General features: G+C 40.0%; 1 protein-coding gene across 2 annotated transcripts in view; it reads left to right on the plus strand.

The window, feature by feature from the left end:
• MLLT3 (MLLT3 super elongation complex subunit) overlaps window positions 1-21097 on the plus strand; it is a 476339-nt gene that overhangs the window by 247380 nt on the left and 207862 nt on the right. For both annotated transcript variants that reach the window (XM_029606926.1, XM_029606935.1), the window contains exon 4: window positions 17822-17965. In XM_029606926.1, the coding sequence (XP_029462786.1) occupies window positions 17822-17965 (144 nt within the window). The remainder of the gene's footprint in view (window positions 1-17821; window positions 17966-21097) is intronic.

Genomic DNA, 21097 nt, shown 5'->3' on the forward strand with positions numbered 1-21097 from the left:
AAACGTTTTTGTCATAAAAGGCAAATGAGCGATAGGAGATAATTTTCACAAGAGGGGTCTAGTTGAGCTTTCTTAAGCAATGGTGAAATAATAGACCATTTTAAACTTGATGGAAAAACATTTTGCAAAGAAGAATTCACTAATGAAATCTGCCACTCTAACCCTAACCCTAACCCTGGCAAGAACTAACCAACTGTCAGGCAAGGGCTAAAGAACTCCCTTAAGTATACATGCTCTTCAGTGTATGTTTTACACTGATTCCGATGACTGCAGAAAATTTAGACAACCTTTCTTGATTCTCCGAGACATTTCCCCTCCAAGGTGACAATGGTCTTAATTTTTGTCACCCTCTTCATTATCATTTATCAGTGTTTCCCCTTTACCTGGATTAGAGGAAGGTTAAAGGGGAGTCTTTTGGATCTGTTGTCAGATTTGCAACAGCTGTCTTCATCCCTTGAGGACCTCTGCTACTCCAGGCTCCTAGATAAATTGGCAGAGGAATTAAATATTAATGTTAGGAAGGAAGCAGATCCGAAAATAGAGGATTTTAACCGTCTGCAACTCCTAGAGCCCATGGGGGATTCAGAAGCAATTGGTGCAGGAAAGAACATATAGTCCCATTGAAGATTCAAAAAAGTGATTTATTTAAATCCAGAGGATCACAGTTCATCTAAATGATCAGGCAACTCCATTCAAAATGGAGTTTCAAACTCTTATGTTATAACAACATCCTTTTTACACTTTATATTCGCAGCCCTGTTTGTCCTATTGCTCATAAATGTTATTTTATTGTAGATTATAATATGCTGTGGTCCCTCCCGATGCAGCTTTCGCGAAACACGGACCGTGTCGGGGGACTTTAAACTTTCCCGATTGCATTTTGAATGGAGTTGCCTGATCATTTAGATGAACAGTGATCCTCTGAATTTAAATAAATCACTTTTTTGAATCTTCAATGGGACTATATGTTCTTTCCTGCACCAGTTTAACTGAGTACTTGCTTATGTGCAAGGTTTGCTTCTGTATGATATTGGATTCAGAAGCAATCCCAGTATACAGAGTGACATAACACCTTCAGTCCAGGATGCGGCAGAATCCCATCACATGCCTGCCAGTGACCAGGAAGTTGGATCTGAAATATAGGGATCGATCCTTTACTGTTTTTGGTGTGGTACAACTCCTACATTGTTTAATAGTGGTGGAGTCAGCTATAAAGAGGGTGAAGAAAACAGGGAGATTTCTAACATCCCACAAGGTACTAGATACACCTTCGGGAAAGTTTTTCAGGGTTCAATTATGAGCTCCCATATAGTGGTTTACCAGTTGTATATGGCTACAAAATCATGAAAGGACTTGAATGGATAAATGTGAATTGGTTATTTACTTTTCAGATAATAGAAAGACTAGGAGGTATGCCATGAAGTTAACAATAGCATAGTTAAAACAAATCAGGGAAAATTCTTTTTCACTTAACCTAGTGTTAAACTCTGGAATTCATTGCCAGAGGATGTGGATAAGGCAGTTGGTATAGCTGGGTTTAAAAAAGGTTTGGGTAAGTTCCTGGAGGAGAAGTTAATAAACTGCTATTAATCAATAAGGAATAGCCACTGCTTGTTACTAGCATTAGTACCTTGGGATCTATTTAATGCTTTAGTACTTTCTAGGTACTTATGACTTGGATTGGCCACTGTTAGAAACAAGATACTGGCTTGATGTACTTTTGGTCTGATCCAGTATGGCATATCTTATGTTCTTATGTACTACATGAATTTATTAAGATGATGAAGTCCCTCATGGACTCCTTAGATCCTGGCCTCCCTTAGTGCATAAGGAGGTTGACAATGCTGATGAGTGTGAGTGGCATATAGTCTATTTGGTTTATGAAGTGCTCATTACTGTGGCAATAACGTTGGTGGCTGCCATTGGGGCATGTGTGCTGGCTTGCTTGTTTGCATGCAACCAGTCTGAGAGAAAATGTCTATGACCATATTGCAGATGTCCCTTGCCTAGCTGCTATTCAGTCTCTATCTGTAGGAGGTGATTATCAACTTCCAACTCTTAGATGACAATACTACTCTTGTGTTGACATGATTCTTCAGAGTCACCCTTCCAGTCTTTAGTGCCTCAGTCCACCCCTGTTTTGCAGCAACAACAGTTTCCTGCCAGAGGGTATCAAATGGAAAGTCATCAGCTTAGAACCTTCCAGCAGCCACAAGGAAAACCTGGACCCAGTTTTTGATGCCTCAAGCTCAAATCCCTAATACCTCCAGTGATTTGGAGGGTCCAGACTTTTTATCAGAATAGAAGGAAGTCACCAAGAATCAGTGGATCCTGAAAATTGTGGAGTGTGTTTAACAGATGCACTTCTCTTGCCTACCTTCGACCCTGTGATTTTCAGTCTTCAATTCAGATCCATCTCAATTGGCCCATCTTGATATGGTAGCAGAATCGTTCCTTCAACAGAAATTGATACAGCGGGTTCCTCCTCAGAAACGTTAGGGACATTATTTCCTCATTCTCAAGAAAACCAGGGGACTGAGGCCTATTCTGGATTTACAAAGACTAAACCGATTTCTAATGTGGGAAAGATTTGAGATGAACTCCCTTAACAACTCCTTCATTCATTCAACTAGGCAATTGGATGTGCACCCTGGATCTCAAGGATGCCTATGCTTGTATACTAAGTCACCATTCGCACTGGAGATGCTTCAGAGACACACTACCAGTACAAAGTATTTTCTTTAGACCTGTCTGAAGCCTGAAGGTGTTTACCAAGTACCTGGTGGTGATAGCATTGTACCTGCGCTGGATGGGAATCTGCGCCTTTCCCTGTATGGATGATTGGTTGGTATTGGGCTCCTCCCAGTCAGGGGTTTTGGTCTTCCTGGAGAAAACAGTCCAACTCCACCCATCCCTGTTTTTTCTGACCAACTTTGCGAAACTGAGCATCACTTCTGTCCAAAGAATTTAGTTCAGGATCAGTGAAAGTGACATAATGCCAAGAGGACTGGTAAAGGCCCTCCTGCAGGAGGATCAGGCTTCTGCAAGATCAGTTCTAGTCATCCTGGGACACATTGTGGCAGCAGTTCATGTTGTTCTATATACTCAATTGCATGTTAGAGAAATATAAGGGAGCCTTTGGTGTCAGTGAGGTCAGCTGTGACAACCACTGGCCCATTGCATCAGGGTAACATCCAGAATGAAAATAGCTCTTCTGTGGTGATAGAAAGCACTGATTCTGGAGGTGGAACTCCTGCTGTGGGAGCCATCTCATCAAGTGACTCTGTCCACAGATGCCTTCACCAGAGGGTGGGGAGCTCATGCAGATATGGTTCAAACCTATTGGCTATTCATAGCAGTACTCATTTACAACATGCCTTCCAGGATCCATAAACACTTTCGGATCACCTCAGTCGAGTCCTTTTTCCTTAGGGGTGGTCGCTGGATCAGCAAGTGGCAAACAACTGGCTTGTTTGCTACAGAGAAAAACAGAAAAGTTTAAAAAAAAAAAAGATTTTCATTGCTCCAACATGGCCAAGACAAGTATGATTCCTCTATCTGCTCTGATTGTCTAAACGACCTCCAACTTTATTAGGCACGTCCCTCTTCATTCCGGAAATCAGTCATCTCTGCCATATGAATCTGCTCTCTCTAGCACTCACGGCATGGATTTTGAATGCATGGTAGCCACATCCCTGCTTCTTCCAAGGAAGTGGAAAATATGTGGATCTTAGCCAGGAAACCTTCGATGAGGAAGGTTTATAGCTTTAAATGGAAAATAGTTTTGACCTGGTGCCAATCTGGTTCTTTGGACCCATTCATTTATAGCCTAAAGGACCTCCCACTATTTATTTTCCCTTTATTTGTTGGGACTCAGCATGTCCTTACTAAAAGCACACCTAAATGCCATTGCAGCGTACAATCAATGGGTGGAAGCAGCTTTAATTTCTACTCATCCTTTGGTAGCAAATTTTATGAAGGGATTATGGTTCCCTAAGCCTCCAGTGCCTTAGGATCTTAACATTGTTTTGACCCAACTTATGAAACCTCCATTTGAACATTTGGAATCTGCTCCTTTAAAGTCCCGCACATGGAAAGTTTTGTTTTTAGTGGCTGTTACATCTGTTAGGTCAGTGAGTTACAAGCTTTGGTATACTAATCACCTTATCTGCACTTCTTCCACAGGAGGGTGGTCCTTTGCACACATCTTACGTTCCTGCTTAAAGTGGGGTCGGCTTTTCAAATAAACCAAGCTATTGTTGTTCCTACCTTCCTCCCAAGGCTGCATACTTATGAAGAAGAGAAAGCTCTTCATTCATTAGACTCTAAGAGGGCATTAAAAACAGCAGACGACAAGCTAGGGTTCATGAGATGTCTCCGTTGCTCCTTTAAAGTTGCTCTGTCAAACCAGCAAGACTGGTGCTTGCAGTTTCTGGAGCCATCCCATGATATTCCTAACTGCAAGGACCAGAAGATAAAGAAGCTATACGTTGAGAGACTTTCTAGATTCTCCTTGAACTTCCACCTCAGCAGTTAAGGTGAAACATTCTTTGGCACAGAGGCCATGGCCTAAATCCACAAAGGAGCAGTCCTCCTATAATCAGCACCCTGTCTTGTCATCTCAGTTCAGGCACTCTTCACCTGGCAGTAAGTTGAATGCCTTGGTGCCAAAGCAGGTATGAGAAGCACTATCTCGGTACAGAGATGGTCCTCTTCTGTGGAATCCCTGTTCAGCATGGAGGACATGTCAGTGCCATCTTAAAGCAAAATCGTGGCACCATCTTCAATGCAAGGGCCTTCTTGGTGCGGAGACTCCAAGAAGGCCCTTTCTCAGTATGGAAAAATCAAAACAAAGCAGAAGCTCCCCAGCATTGCCCATTTTGATTACAGAATCAGACAGGACTTCCATTGTGCTTCTTGCAGTTGCCAGCTATCCGTGGTGAGAAAGATGTGGATTTGTAAAAATGTATTTGACTGATATATTACTTCCTCTGCCATTGGAACAGGTGTCTCCCATTTTATTATCAGTGACATCTAAGATCGATAATCATTCTTCTATTCATTCCTACCTGTGTAGAGAAGATAGAGTTCCAACCCTCCTCAAGAGAAAGAGCAACATCAGAGAAACCTCCTTATAATATTGTCTGATTCATAAGAATGTTTGAATTGTTTTATATTTCTTCATTATTTCACCCAGATAATGAAGATTCTACTGGGTCTATTAGCAGATCTATTTCCATAACCTCCTAGTAGTAAGTGTCTCCTGAGAAATATGATATCTCCTGCCTTCCTTCAAAAAATGGTCAAGGAGATTCCTTTCTATTTATACCAAGAGACGGAATCTAGAGAAGAACTTAATTGGTGTATTCAAATTTATTGAACTCCAAAACAGGTTGTAGCAGTACCAGCGCAAAGGCTATTAAGGAAGCTTTAAGCCAGAAGGTGGCAGATAACTATGTCAACATTACCAGTGCCAAGAAAACTGGGTGTCAAGTATAAAATTCAGTCTTGTCCAGAATGTCAAAGTCCAAATTCCCTCATCAGTCTGTGGTGGTGGGATCAACTTTAAAGAAGGCAAGAAGATCTGTAACATTATAATACCCTTCATGGCAAGGATCCCGTCTTGTTAGATAACCTAGTGAAGATGATTTCTCAGTTGTCTATCTTAAGTTCCAGAGTAGCTGCACATCAATTTTATATGGTGCACTACATTTACTCTTATCTACAAAAGCTACAAAACATAACTCGGAATCTTCAATCAGATTTCAAACAATGTTTTGTACCAACTCTTCGGAAAGCTGGAGAATATGGTAGGTACCTCATCAGAGGCATGTCTTACAGGTAGGGACCTTCATTTTCAGTTTTTATTGTGCTTTAATTTTCTAGGGAATTTATCAGGGCTTATTATGACGGAAGCAGAAACAGTCAGTTGAAAAAAAAAAGACTAATTTTTCTGGGTAAATATCAGAATTAATTTGGTGGACAGAAGCCAGGACAATACAAAAAAAATATTAAGCAGATTCTCCCACTCAGTAGCAATCCCATCTCTACTCCCATTCCCTACCTAACATGCCCCCCTCTCTCTCTCTCCCCACCCCACTGAGAATTTCCCTCACTCCCCTTCACTTCTCCCTCACAGACACTTATACACTGTAACAGCATTCCTCCTTCCTGGTGGTGGCTGCAGGCGTCTTCTCTCTCCCTCGGCAGCAGGCTTACTCTCCCTCGCTCTGCAGCACTGCACTTCTGTTTTTATGCAGGACCAGGAAGCATGCCAGAGAGTGCATCTGGTGCACAGGGCCTCCTTGAAATGAATTCATGGCCTCAGAGAGCAGGCACTTTGGCTGCTTGTGGGGCGAGGAGGCAGGACTGGAAAGATGGCATCGGCAGCACTGGAGGGTGGGATTTGAAACGCAGCATGCGCTTTGGGCCACACTGGCTTCTAGCAGTGGCTGGAGGCCCTGCAACATGGCATCTGCAGCGCTGGAGCAGCTTTTTAATCAGCCTAAGATTAGAGTGAATATCAATTTAAAGCAATGTCACCTTTAGAAAAATCTGGGAATTTATGGGTGAAAATCGGTTTAAAATGAAAACGAAGGAACCCTACTTATAGAACATCAGCAATTGCTATTGGAGCCAGAAGATGACCTTTATGGAGAAAAGGTGAAGGAAACGGTGGATCTTATTGAAGATCATTGTGCCATACTACTTACCTTATCAGTGGCAAGAAAACACCAATCATAGGGGGTTGTTCTCTAATGCTATCGCTAGCTCGGGGCGGAGTCGACCCCGGAAGAGGAGGAGTCGGGGCGGCACCGGGGGCCGACGCTGCAGACACATCTCTGGCGGCGAAAGGTAAGATTCCTTTTCGCTGCCAGTTTCGCGTCGAATAACTACACCTAATAAAAAAAAAAAATTAAGCAGATTCTCCCAGTCAGCAGCAATCCTATCTCTACCCCATCCCCTACCTAACATGCCCCCCCCTCTCTCTCTCTCTCTCCCCACCCCACTGAGAATTTCCCTCACTCCCCCTCACTTCTCCCTCACACACACTTACTCACTGCACCAGCATTCCTCCTTCCTGGTGGTGGCTGTAGGCTTCTTCTCTCTCCCTCGGCAGCGCATTCCTCCTTCCTGGTGGTGGCTGCAGGCTTCTTCTCGCTCCCTTGGCTATCGCAGGACCACCCCCACTTCGCCCCCCCCCGTTACCGCCAGATTCTCTAAGGTCGCAGACCTTAGAGAATCCAGGTCTGAGTCCTACAAAAGGCAGCATTTCTAGGCAAAGAGCAAGATATCAGTCTTATGCTTTTCTATTACCTCACAGAAAGAGCGCAACCAAATCTTTGCAAATCCTTCAAGCCAACTCAAACTGGAATTTTTGCCTATGCTGTCAAATAGATTCCCTGGTTAGATTTAGACAGTTTTCCAGTGGTGGGGGGAGAAAACTCCCAACACTTTATTCCTGCATAATCTTTGATAACAGCACAAGTTAAATATCTACTGCACTGACCGAGAGGAGGATTGATGGCTCTTGTTGCAGAAGTTTGATATGTTCTGCAGCAAGCAGTTAACTTCTTGGAAGACGGTTTTGGGGGGTGGGGGAGGGGGGGAGGGGGGAGAAGATTTGAAATTTGATTCCCCTGCTTGATTTAATTTTAACACTCAAAGATCTGTTGTTGTTAGACAATCTAGCTTTACCTTTTTTTTTTTCTGAGAGCCTGTCTGATATTTTATCCGTGCATTTGTGCTTTATTTGCTGCTGTGGATGATAATCCTGGTTGTAGGAAGAGGGCACTATGGGGAGCCTGGTGCTTAAGGCTCAGTAAAACTTAAATAAGAATGGAAGGCTTTTAACTGTTGTTCTGAGGTCATGTGCTGCTGTTCCCTCCTCTTCTATGTAATCGGTTTATTTGATCAACAGCCAATCAGTTTGCAAGAAAATACTAGTAGTATTTGATTTGTTGAAGGATAAATAGCCAGATCCCTTTTGCATTATGGAAATGTGGTTCTTAGCTAGTGATAGTATTCTAATTAGTCAGATATGTATGTCTGGGTATATTATTTTTTTCTGAACCAAAAATAGGTAAGAGTGGTTGGGGGACGGGACGGGACGCTGATGATGATTATTGCAAAGGATTCTTTACACTTAGCTCCGATTAACGTAGATATTTATTCTATCGCTTGAGATCATTTTTCTGTCTTCTGATTGGGGATTGTGCTTAGTATATACCAACAATAAATTAACATTTACCATTACTATTACTGTCCAACAGGCGTTTTAAATTATTATTATTCATCTTTAATAGAATCCTTTCTTTTGCTCAAAACTTGATATGAGGAATGTTATAGTTCTTGACGATTTTACCTTGCATGTGAATGTCTCATATTTTATCTTCTAGTTGTGAGGACTTTTTAAATGCTCTGAGAGCTTTGGGTTGGGTACAACTGATCCATTAACCAGCTCATAAATGAGGCCACACCCTGGATTTAGTTTTCTTTAAGGAGAATTGGCCACAATACGATGAGATAATCTATGAATATTACAAAGTGCTATGGTCTGATCCTTTTCTTATATTTATGCAGGTTGCTAAACCCAGTGTTCTTTTTAACTCTAGGTCTTTTAGTTAAAAAAAAAAAAAAAAAAAAAATTTAAATGAGGGCATATTGAGCTACATGGTCTTCATGACGTTCAAATTTCTCGGTTGAATTTAGCTGTTCTAAATACTAAAATGGCAAAATCTCTTAATCTTGTATTGGATTGTGTGCTCCAGCCACAGAAGTGTCCAGGTGATGTGTTAAAAACGCCACCTGGTTTCCACGGTTTCCTAGGGACTTAAAGCACCGACTCGGAAAATCTTAACAGAGGTAGCATAAGGTTAAAATTCCTGAAGCTATTGATGACTATTGCAGCTGTCTTCAGACTTGGAAACTTGTGATAGATGCTGGCAAAGAAGAATTTTTACTCAATGCACATAAAGACTTCATTGACTCAACCTCATGAGATATTGTTGCTGGTGAACGGCTTAGTCACCCTGTGAATGAAAGGAGGTTGGTTGGTTCAAGTGAGACTTGTGAAAAAATGGCACAATTGTTTTAAATACCAGAGTCAATATACAGTAATTTTGGCTCAGTTTGTTTATGCAAATAGATAATTTACTGACTGATGACCAAAAATGGGAGTCTTTTAAACTAGTGTCATTATCTGAGATTGTTCAGGGCATTGCTGACGTAGATAATATACTATGCCCGATGAGGCTTGCTGTACAGTAACGGTAACATGGAATAGACTTAGTTTTTGGGTACTTGCCAGGTACTTATGGCCTGGTTTGGCCTCTGTTGGAAACAGGATGCTGGCTTGATGGACCCTTGGTCTGACCCAGCATGGCAATTTCTTATGTTCTTAAGTGTTTAAAATGCTCAGAGAAGATTTTGGTTGCTTTCTTGCTAACTTTATCAATGCCTCCTCTGACCGAAGATCATGTGCCAGGTTCCCTTAAACAGGCTTCTGTGCATCCTGTTTTAAAGAGAGAGGATATTAACCCTACAGACTTTAGTAATTTACCGCTGCATATCTTCTCTCAAGATTTTTGTAAGAAAAAAAAAAAAAAAGGTCAAAGTGACAGTACTGAAACAATTGCCTGCTTTTACTGAAGGGCAAAATTTACTCTCTTGTTTGGCTTCCGCAGAACTTACACTACAGAGAATTTATTATCCAGTGTTGATGTATTTAGGTGGGGGTTTGATGAAGGAAAATGCTTTGTTTTCTAGTGCTGCTAGATAGATTATTGGCTTTTGATATGCTCAACCATGATATATTGCTAACTCGTCTGCAGCAATATGGGTTTGCTTCCATGAATCTTGCCTGGTTTAGATCTTTTTTTTCTTTCTGATTGAGCGGTGATAGATGGGACTGTTCTTTCTTTTTATCCGATTTTATCTGGTGTGCCCCAAAGATCTTCACTTTCCGCGATACTTTTTCACTTGTTCTTTTTTCCTCTTTGCCAGTTTGGGGGTTGGCTACCAGCTTTTTGCTGTTGATATACAGTTGTACCTGCGTGTTGTAAGTATCATAACTGATATATTATTGCAGGTGTTTGTTTGTTTGACCTTTATTAGAGATTGGATACCCGAAAGTGGAATGCTTTTAAATAGCAAGAAAATAGAGATTGTTTTTCCTGGCTTGTTTGCCCCCCAAGGATTTCCATCAGTCATTTGAAAGGGGCGGGGGGGGGGGACACCTGGAACCATGAATTCATTCTACCCTCTCATTCTGAAATGAACTGGCATGATGTTCCGACGAATGTCGGTATATAAAAATCAACAAACAAATAAATAAATAAGTAAAAGCTGCTGTTAAAAATTATTTTTGCAAATTTCATCTATTGCGACACTTGAAACCCTACTTGTGCATTGATATAACAATTGTCACCCATGCTCTGGTGATTTCTATGCTTAATTATTACAATTCTGTTACTTTGGGTTGCTGCAAACGATGACGAGGGCTCTTCAACCTGTACATAATGTAGCTGCCCAGGTTGTCTCATGGGGCACATATTCTTGACCACAATCCTTCTGTTTTATCTTGCTTTATTTATCTTAAATTGGCTTCCAGTCATCTGGAGGCAGCAGGGGGTGGTTCTATAATGATGTCAAGGTGAGGTGGCTGCCTCAGTGGGCCAAATTTTGCTTTGTAAAAAGTGCCCTCCAAAACATTCCTCCAGTGGCCACCTCACTTTATTCACACATCAAACCAAGTGAGGAATCTGGTATATAAATTTTCATCAATGCTGCTGTTCCATCCCCTTTATCATTTTGGTTTCCCTTCTCTGTACCTTCTCCATCGCAACTATATCTTTTTTGAGATGCGGCGACCAGAATTGTACACAGTATTCAAGGTGCGGTCTCACCATGGAGTGATATAGAGGCATTATGACATTTTCTGTTTTATTAACCATTCCCTTCCTAATAATTCCTAACATTCTCTTTGCTTTTTTGACTGCTGCAGCACACTGAGCCGACAATTTTAAAGTATTATCCACTATGATACCTAGATCTTTTTCCTGAGTGGTAGTTCCTAATATGGAACCTAACATCATGTAACTACATCAAGGGTTATTTTTCCCTCTATGTAACACCTTGCACTTGTCCACATTAAATTTCATTTGCCATTTGGATGCCCAATCTTCAAGGTCCTCCTGTAATGTATCACAATTCACTTGTGATTTAACTACTCTGAATAATTTTGTATCATCTGCAAATTTGATAAACTCACTCGTTGTATTCCTTTCCAGATCATTTATATGTGTATGTATTGAAAAGCACTGGTCCAAGTACAGATCCCTGAGACACTCCACTGTTTACCCTTTTCCACTGAGAAAATTGACCATTTAATCCTATTCTCTGTTTCCTGTCTTTTAACCAGTTTGTAATCCACGAAAGGACATCTCTTCCTATCCCATGACTTTTTAGTTTTCTTAGAAACCTCTCATGAGGGACTTTGTCAAACGCCTTCTGAAAATTCAAATATACTACATCTACCTGTTCACCTTTATCCACATGTTTATTAACCCCTTCAAAAAAATGAAACAGATTTGTTAGGCAAGACTTCACTTTGGTAAATCCATGTTGACTGTGTTCCATTAAACCATGTCTTTCTGTATGCTCTACAGTTTTGTTCTTTAGAATAATTTCCACTAGTTTTCCCGGCACTGAAGTCAGGCTCACTGGTGTATAGTTTCCCTGATCACCCTTGGAGCCCTTTTTAAATATTGGGGTTACATTGCCACCCTCCAGTCTTCAGGTACAATGGATGATTTTAATGATAGGTTACAAATTTTAACTAATTGATCAGAAATTTCATTTTTGAGTTCCTTTAGTACCCTAGAATGCATACCATCTGGTCCAGTTGATTTGCTACTCTTTAGATTGTCTATCTGGCCTACTACATCTTCCAGGTTCACAGTGATTTGGTTTAGTTCATCTGACTCATCACCCTTGAAAGCCATCTCCGGAACTGGTATCTCCCCAACATCCTCATTAGTAAACACAGAAGCAAAGAATTCATTTAGTCTTTCTGCAATGGCCTTATCTTCCCTAAGAGCCCCTTTAACCCCTCGGTCATCTAATGGTCCAACCGACTCCCTCACAGGTTTCTTGCTTCGGATATATTTTTAAAAGTTTTTATTATGAATTTTTGCCTCTATGGCCAACTTCATTTCAAATTCTCTCTTCGCCTTTCTTATCAATGTTTTACACTTAACTTGACAATGCTTATGTTTTATCCTATTCAGATGGATTCTTTTCCAATTTTTGAAGGATTTTTTTTGCCTAAAATAGCCTGTTTCACCTCACTTTTTAACCATGACGGTAATCATTTTGCCTTCCTTCCACCTTTCTTAATGCGTGGAATACATCTGGATTGCGCCTTTTGGATTGTATTTTTAAACAATGTCCATGCTTGTTGAACACTTTTAACCTTTGCAGCTGCACCTTTCAGTTTTTTTCTGTTTTCCTGAACCAATTGCTCCATGAAGCAGTCATTTATTACATCCAGGAACTTTGTCTCTAGTAAGTACTGATGTTACATTTACCCAGTCAATGTTGGGGTAATTGAAATCTCACATTATTATTGCACTGCCAAATTGGTTAGTTTCCCTGATTTCTCTTAGCATTTCATCATCTGTCTGACCATTTTGTCCAGGTGGACGGTAGTATACTCCTATCACTATACTCTTACCCAACACACACAGAATTTCTATCCATATAGATTCTACTGAGCATTTAGTCTCTTGTATGATCTTTATCCTGTTGGACTCTATACCCTCCTGGACTTAAAGTGCCACACCCCCACCAAGTTGATCCTCCCTATCATTGCAATATAATTTGTACCCTGATATAGCACTGTCCCATTGGTTATCCTCCATCCACCAAGTCTCTGTGATGCCAATTATGACAATCTCATCATTTACTGCTATTCACTCTAACTTTCCTATCTTACTTCTTAGACTTCTGGCATTGGCATACAGACATTTGAAAGTGTTTTTTGCTTCAGTTGTTAGGGATAATTTAGAAATCATTAGCTTCGGTGATTTTTTACATATAGGCACATGGGCTATGCTTTCTTTTATTGGAATCTCTCTGTTGGGATGCCCTAACTCTCCTGTTTCATTAGTATCCTTCAAGGATACATTGCTCCGAACCATGCACTGCTGAGTGACTGTCGGCTTTCCCCTTTGTTCTAGTTTTAAAACTGCTCTATCTCCTTTTTGAAAGTTAATGAAAAAAGCATTAGTGAAAAAAACAAAAGTGAAAGCATGCAGTTTCTATGTAAAGATCTATAGCAGGCTGGCTTGTTCTGTTTTCCTAATAGGAGGGGTATTGGTGTTTTGGTCCTGGTGTAATATTTACAGTGTTGCCTTTTCATAGTTAGGTTTTTATTGTTTGAGTGCTGGCAGGTAGTGCTCTTTCAGTATGGGAGGCTTACTATACTGTAATTGTAATTCAGTTTACTTGTATTACAATAGGCCTAATACCATATGCATTCCAAGTATGTATTTTGCTTTTTTGCAGAATTGTAATATTTTGTGATATTTTTATCTCAAAAGACTATACTTTCAATGTCCTTTACCATGTAAAATTGGTTATTAGAAATGCAGAATTTTTAATTGTGTGTGGTGAGGACAGGGAGGCGCGGGCACAAGGCCGTAAAGTTTGCCTAGGGTGCCTAATGTCCTTGCACCAGCCCATAGAGAGTGGGTCACACATGGACTCACCCACTTTTCCAGGAGAAAACAGTGGGGAAAAGTTGGGAGGCAGGTCTTAGGGTTCCTGGGAATGAAGCATGGTTTCCAGCTTCCTAGAAACATTGTCACTGATACTCTATCTGCCACTCCTGCTTTCTCCCTTCTGCTGCATGTGAAATCACCGAAAGTGCCAGACTACAAAGAGACGCCTGCCCCCCCCCCCCACCCTTGTCCCCTTGATGAATTGACCTATGCTGTACCTTAGTGGTGGGGAGCGCCATCTCAACCCTTACCTCAGACAGCAGATTGCCTTGAGCTGTTCCTCTCTGGAGGATTAAATTTAAGGTCTTGGTGATTTTTAAAGCCTTTCATGACTTAGCACAGAGGTATTTTAATTCAGCACTTAAGAGCTATCAACCAATACAGTCTTTGAGGTTTTCACATCAGAATTTACTAGACGTCCCTTATTTTAAGTTTATTAAGCTAAATGAAATGAGGGAGCGATTATTGTGTGCGTCTGGGCCGCTCCTATGGAATACATTCACAGACAAGATTAAAGTTGAGACTTCTGTTATCTCTTTTTGGAAATCAGTCAAAGCGTTTTTATTTATGCAGGCCTTTTAGAAGCTATTGGTGGCCCAAAGATGAACATTAAATTTGAAGTGAAAAGAGGTGCTCTAGATGACTGATACTAGACATATCTGTAGGTCAGAGGAGGTTATAGGTGGATGTGGTTTGTTTTATGTAATTTTATGTTTTATTTTTTAGTTTGTATGATTGATGTTATTGTGATTTATCATGTGTGTTTTATAATATAACATATTTACATACTTTTGATAATGTAGGATACAGATATCTTAAATAGATAAAAAAAACAAAACAAAAAAACTTGTTGAAGTACAGGAAAGGAAAATAAGATGCAAGGACTTTGTACCATTTTGGACTTCAGGAAGCTCAACAAACATCTAAAAAAGGAAAAGTTCAACATGACATCTTCCCTCAGAGATCAATAGCTGGCTTTTCACCTTAGATATCAAGGATGCATTCAGACACATTCCAATTCACAAAAATAACAGGAACTTTTTATGATTTCTTATAAGGAACAATCACTATCTGTATCAAGTTCTCCTTTCTGACTTTTTGACAGCTCCAGAGTCTTCACGAAATGTTTTGCAGTAGTTGTTGACCATCTAAGGCTAAAGAATATATTTGGTTTTCCCTGCCTAGATGATTGGCTCATATCAGGTCAAACCCTTCTACAAGCTTGGTCTTCTACACTTTGTACAATGGAAACCCTTCAGTCCATAGGTTTCATGATCAGTTTTTCCAAAATCTGGTATTAAGTTGTATCAAGACTTTAAAGGAGCCTATCTGGACACAATGCAAAACTTGTGCCGTTGAAAGAGGGTCCAGCCGCCTTAGATAGTGATCTTGTTGCATGATCTCTCTCTCTTTCTCTCTCTCTCTCACACATTGCACACAACAAACAGCCCCAGCTCCTCAAAGAAATACATACCCAAAAATGGAAAACGCCCTCCAGTTCCATGCCTCACCCACATCACTTCACATCTCATCCATCCTTTCAAAACTGCCGCCCTTACTGGCTACTCTGTTGCCTTGCCCACTTCCGATGCCCTAGGCCACCTCCTATCCTGCCTAATGCTTCTGCTGGCCCTGTAGAAGAGAGAGAATTTTTCCTCAATGCACTGCAGCCATTTTAATATCTATAATCCTGACACTCTCAAGACAATTATTACTGCTTGTAGATGTATGAAGATGCTGGGATAGTAACAGTCCATGTCACCCCTTATGCATGCCTTACCATGACAACAGCTCAGTGGTATCTGAAGTTCCAGTGGGACCAACATCTCCAACCACTTCATCTGCTCTCTAACATGGTGGTTAAATCCTTCCAATCTACTCGGAGATCATTTTTTTCACCAACATCAGTTCCGAGAAAAGACTATTATAGATGCTTCCAAACAAGGCTAAGGAGCTCATTTCAACAACTCCTGTTCTCAAAGAACTTGGTCGCCAATGGAAAGAATGCTTCACACAAGCTATCTACAACTAAAAGCCATTTTTAATATTCTCAAAGTATTCAATCCCTCGTTAAAGGTCAAGGTGACTATAGTCCAAACCGATATCCACTTAGCCATGTTTTGTATCAAAAAGCAATGAGGGACAAGCTCCTTCAGTCTTAATCAGGATGTCAACAAAATTTGGAAATGAGCTATTTCCCCCCAAATATTTCTTCAAGCATTCTATCTCTCTGGGAGCCAGAATCAGATGGTAGACAGACTGAGTTGCCGCTTACAACCACATAAATTGTCATTAGGCGATGAGTAGCACAAGACCTTTTCCAACTCCGAGGCATTCCAATCATACATCTTTTTGCAACACTGTTAGATTTATTTATTTATTTAACATTTCTATACCGACCTTCAAGGTTAAATACCATATCAGGTCGGTTTACATCGAACAGGGGTAGATCAGTGTAACATAACATAACAAAGATACTTTGTTCTTTCTGTTAAGAAAGAACAAAATCATACAGGAAGTCTTCATAACTATTATTCGCCTACAATCCAGTCAAGCAGGGTTGCTCAGTTACCAGGAGAATTCTTTCAACTTGAATATCTGATTGCATCTCTTACTGTTATAATCAGTCAGGACAACATCTTCATAGTAAAGTAAAAACCCATCAAATCAGAGCTACATCAACTTCCTGAGCACATCTTTGTTCTATGTCAATAGAGGACAAATTCAGGGCAGCCATCCGATCTTCCATCCGTACCTTTACTGCTCATTACTGCTTAGGAAATGCTTCGTGTCAAGACAGAATTATTGTCCAAGCAATTTTAAGCATCCTATTTGGCTTATTTCTTCCTGTAGCCATGACTTTGGGAGTCACCACTCATGTGGCTGATCCTTGTCCTACTTGTCCACAGAGAAAGCAAAGTTGCTCACTTGTAACAGGTGAATTGTGTAGACAGGAGAAAAAAATTAGCTACACAATCCCATTCTTCCATTTACTTTGAAGGGTGGGTTGCTAGAAAGACTGAGGCGGCTGTACTGGAAGGTCTGCGCATGCTAAGACCATCTCTGTCTTTCTAAGATCAGAAAGAGCTTTCCGTCTTAGCATGGTTGGATAATGTGTGGCTAATTTGTCCTGATGTTTGCGGAGAACACTTCCTACAGAAGAGTCCATTTGTTTTTTGTTGTCCATAGGAAGCTTCTGTGCATAAAATTTTCACCAGGCTTATTTGCATACAAAAACATATGCGTGGAAAATTGTGACTTCTGTGTGAAATTCAGCATACTTTAGTACATTGGCCTCTTTAGAGAAAGATGGGGTGAGAAAGAGGAGTTTTGCTAGAACTCAGCCAACTTTACTAGATTCAAATTAGATTCTCAGTTGCTGAAAATTAGAAACTCCAGCAAAGCAGAAGAAAAGAAAGAGGGAGTGAGCAAAAGAAATAAAAAGCAGAATAGAAGGGGGAAGAAAGAACTGAAAAGGTGAAAGGGAGGAATGAACAAAAGGGCAGAATAAGAAATGTCAAGATTCTCATGACCAAGGTTCAAAACAACTTTATTTTTCTTTAAAGAAAATATTCTGGAATTTAAATTTTTAATAAAATCTGTTTTTTTGGGGTTTTTTATTGTGCATAGCAAATGCTTACAATATATATAATTTTATATCAAGTGTGCCACAGGGAAAGCTGCAGAATCTTTCCCATGCCACAAAAAGCCATAACTTACATGATGATAACGTGTAATATTATGAAGGCAATACCTGAAAATCATTAATCCTTATTGTTAATGCATTTATTCTGATGTTCTAATCTTCTTTGACCCTCATTGTTTTAAAATTTTTTTTTTATTAATTTAGATTTTTGTTTCAAGCCTTTTGTGAGAACAAATAACTTTTAATGTGGGGGGGGGATGGGGGGGATTTGATCATTTAATAGCTTGATTGTTCAATGACCCTGGGTGTTTGCTTTTTATGAGTTTTTTTGTTCCTTTCCAACCTAACACCTATTTAGATTTGTGTATGTCTGGCTGCTTTATACCCTCAGGAAGAACCTAAGAAAGTCCGTTTTGACTATGACTTGTTCCTGCACCTTGAGGGCCACCCGCCTGTAAACCACCTGCGCTGCGAGAAGCTCACCTTTAACAATCCCACAGAGGAATTCCGAAGAAAGCTACTGAAGGCAGGAGGGGTGAGTCCCACTCCGGTGTCAAAAGCTATCAGGGTTAAGAAGTTACTGATTAGTCCAGGCACATTTTGGGGGGATCATAATTAAAAAAAAAAAAAGAAAAAGTCCTTTAAGTGCAAAATTTGACAGAGTGCTTGAGTGATAAGCTAAGAAGTCATTGTTTGGGAGGGAACAGGTGAGCAAACAAGCCCTCCCCCGCCCTCTATCCCCCCCCCCCTTCTCCAGGCAGGCTAATCCTAAAGCGCATTAACAGCCTGTGCCATCTTTTGTTGTTGTTTTAAGGTCAAAGCAGTTAAAATTTATTTCTCAAAAGGCAATTAGCAACTCCCAGCTTTTATGAATGGAAAGTAGGAACTGCATGGATCCTGTCTGAGAGCCTAATGCATGTGGCTTAATGGAGAGAGAGATCAGCTAACAGAGAGAGGGAGACATTTACGGTTTCCTGTGCGGTTGTAAAGTGGGGATGAAAAGGAAGGAGTGTTGTTTTCACATCTCATGTGAAGTGCCTCAGCTTGGGAGGAGGATCATGTCAGTTGTGCTCTCCCCAGACTCTTATTTTTGTGGGATGATTTGTGAAGAAAGATGGGACGTTCTTGCCTGTACAGATTAAAAAGAACAGAGAGATGACAGGGGGGGGATCTCAGACAGATGTGTCCTTTGAACACTTGTAAAGCCAATGTATCTGGTGCTAAAAAATAGGAGACAAAGAGTGAACTCTGTGTGTCAAATGCATGCATCCTAAGAATCCAGCGGCAGCTCTGTTCTTATATCTCCAGGGCTGGGTGGGTCAGTCAGCTTCCTTGATTATTCGGTCCCTAAAGCCTCTCTGAGACAGTCAGAAGGTACAACAACTATTGCCATTTGCAATGTTGGGTTTTTCTTTGTTTTAACAGTAATGTGGACATCTGTCCATTGGAAACCATCCTGAAACCATCACTTCATTTTGCCTAGAGCATTGAATGGATTTTAGATAGTAATAACTTTTGTCTACTGCCACCAATTTGTATTAGATTTGAACCCATGACCTAGAAGTATAAGGATCTTTATTGTCACACCGCTCTACAGATCCACGTATCACTCCCTTAAAAAACAAACAAACAAAAAAAAAACAACTTTATATAATATGTTTATAGACCATTTGATTGTAGAGTTGTGCCTTTTAAAACCTCAATTTAAAGGTCTTTAAGATGTGTAAAATTGTATGCATTAAAAAAATCTTAGAAAAAAAATGAGGTTTAAATATATCCATAAACACAGATCTTAACTGCTGGACTCTAAAGATATTTGCCTCTGTGGTCAGTACATTTTCTTTACTGCTACATAGATTACCAACTACTTCCTTGTTTAAGAGCAAATTCAGCATTTGATCTCAACAGCAAGACACATAAATGTAAAATACATCCTGCATCACTATCAAAAATTCAAAATGTAATTTACAGGCATTGCCTTCATTGATTCAACATAGTGATGCCTAGGTAGCTTCATTAAGAGCATTATATATATTGTTATTACTACTACTAATTTTTTCTGTTATGCTACTAGATATATATATAGTGCTGTACAGATAAATACTTAAGGATAAGTCACCGCTCCTTGGATCTTATTATCTAGACAAGACACATGGGCAAAACATGTAAGAGATTTCAGGAAATATGTGTGTAATGATGAACTTGGTTACAATCATATGGTTTTAGGTAAAGGCGTTTGATAAGCATAAAAATAAGGAATTGAATTGCTTGTTTATATTTTTTTGGATTCCTGAGGTCCCAAGGTATCTTGTTTATGTAAGATTTTCTTTTCTGCCTCGCAACTGGGCCACTGCATATATCATGGAAGCTCAGAATATGGTATAATATTTTTTTCTTTTTAAAGATTATAGCCAGCTCTGGTCCTCGAGCTTTAAACAGGCCTGGTTTTCAGGATATTCACAATGGATTTGCGTGAGATAGATTTGCATGCAGTGCCTCCATTGTATACAAATCTATCTGGTGTATAAAAGGCAATGTGGATTGGTACTTGGTTAAAAGACAGGAAACAGAGGATAAGACTAAATGGTCAGTTTTTGAAATAGAGAAAAGTCATTAGTGGAGTACCGCAGAGATTGGTATTGGGAGGGATCTGTGTTGTTTAACATCTTCATAAAAGATCTGGAAAAGGGGACAATGAATTAGGTGATCAAATTTGCTGATGACACAAAATTCAAAGTTATTAAAACAGCAGTGGATTATGATGTACTACAGATGAGACTGGGCAACTGAATGGCAATGAAATTTAATGTGGAAAAGTGCAAAATGATATACATAGGAAAAAATAATCCCAACTTTTCAGGTACACAATGCTGGGTTCTGTATTGGGAGTCACTACCCAGGCAAAGGACTTGGTGTCCTTGTGGACAATATGTTGAAATTCTCGGCTCACTGTGCAGTGGCGATCAAAAAATAGCAGATAGAATGTTAGGAATGATCTGAAAAGGAATGGAGAATAAAACATAAAATATCATATTGTCTCTTTATCAAACCATGGTGCAAATGGTGTAAGTGATATTAAACACATTTATTGTATAGTAATAAGATGGGAGATTTGAGTGGACTGGGAGGAGTTCAGGCTGAAGAACCAGGAGGGTCTCGATGAACTGGAGCAGGGCTAGGCAAACTGGAGTGGCTTACCTGTAACAAGTGTTCTCTGAGAACAGCAGGATATCATTCCTCACAATACCTGTCTGGCTCCCCTTGGATTTAGCTTCTCTAAGTTTAAGCTGAAAAAAAAGTAGACTGAAGAGGCTTGGATGGACACATGGTATCATACCAGCCTGCGTGTGTTAGGATTTTGATACCAGCCTGCACAGTTAGGATTTTGATTTTCTTTTTCCTCACATGTTAAATGTAAACCGATGTGATGCTCCATGAACTTCGGTATATAAATATTAAATAAATAAATATTAAATAAATAAATAAATAAATGTGCCCAGTAAGGTTATGGCAAAGCTCTAGAAACTATGGCATAAAAGTTCTGGGCCAGGCTTCTTTGGATGATGTCACCCCAACTTGTGAGAATTGACATCCTGCTGTCCTCTGAGAATGTTTTGTTACAGGTAAGCAACTCTGCTCTCTCTCTGTGACTAAACAGTAGGACTTT

This window comes from Rhinatrema bivittatum, chromosome 1 (assembly GCF_901001135.1).
Source record: "Rhinatrema bivittatum chromosome 1, aRhiBiv1.1, whole genome shotgun sequence".
NCBI classification, from domain to species: Eukaryota; Metazoa; Chordata; class Amphibia; order Gymnophiona; family Rhinatrematidae; genus Rhinatrema; species Rhinatrema bivittatum.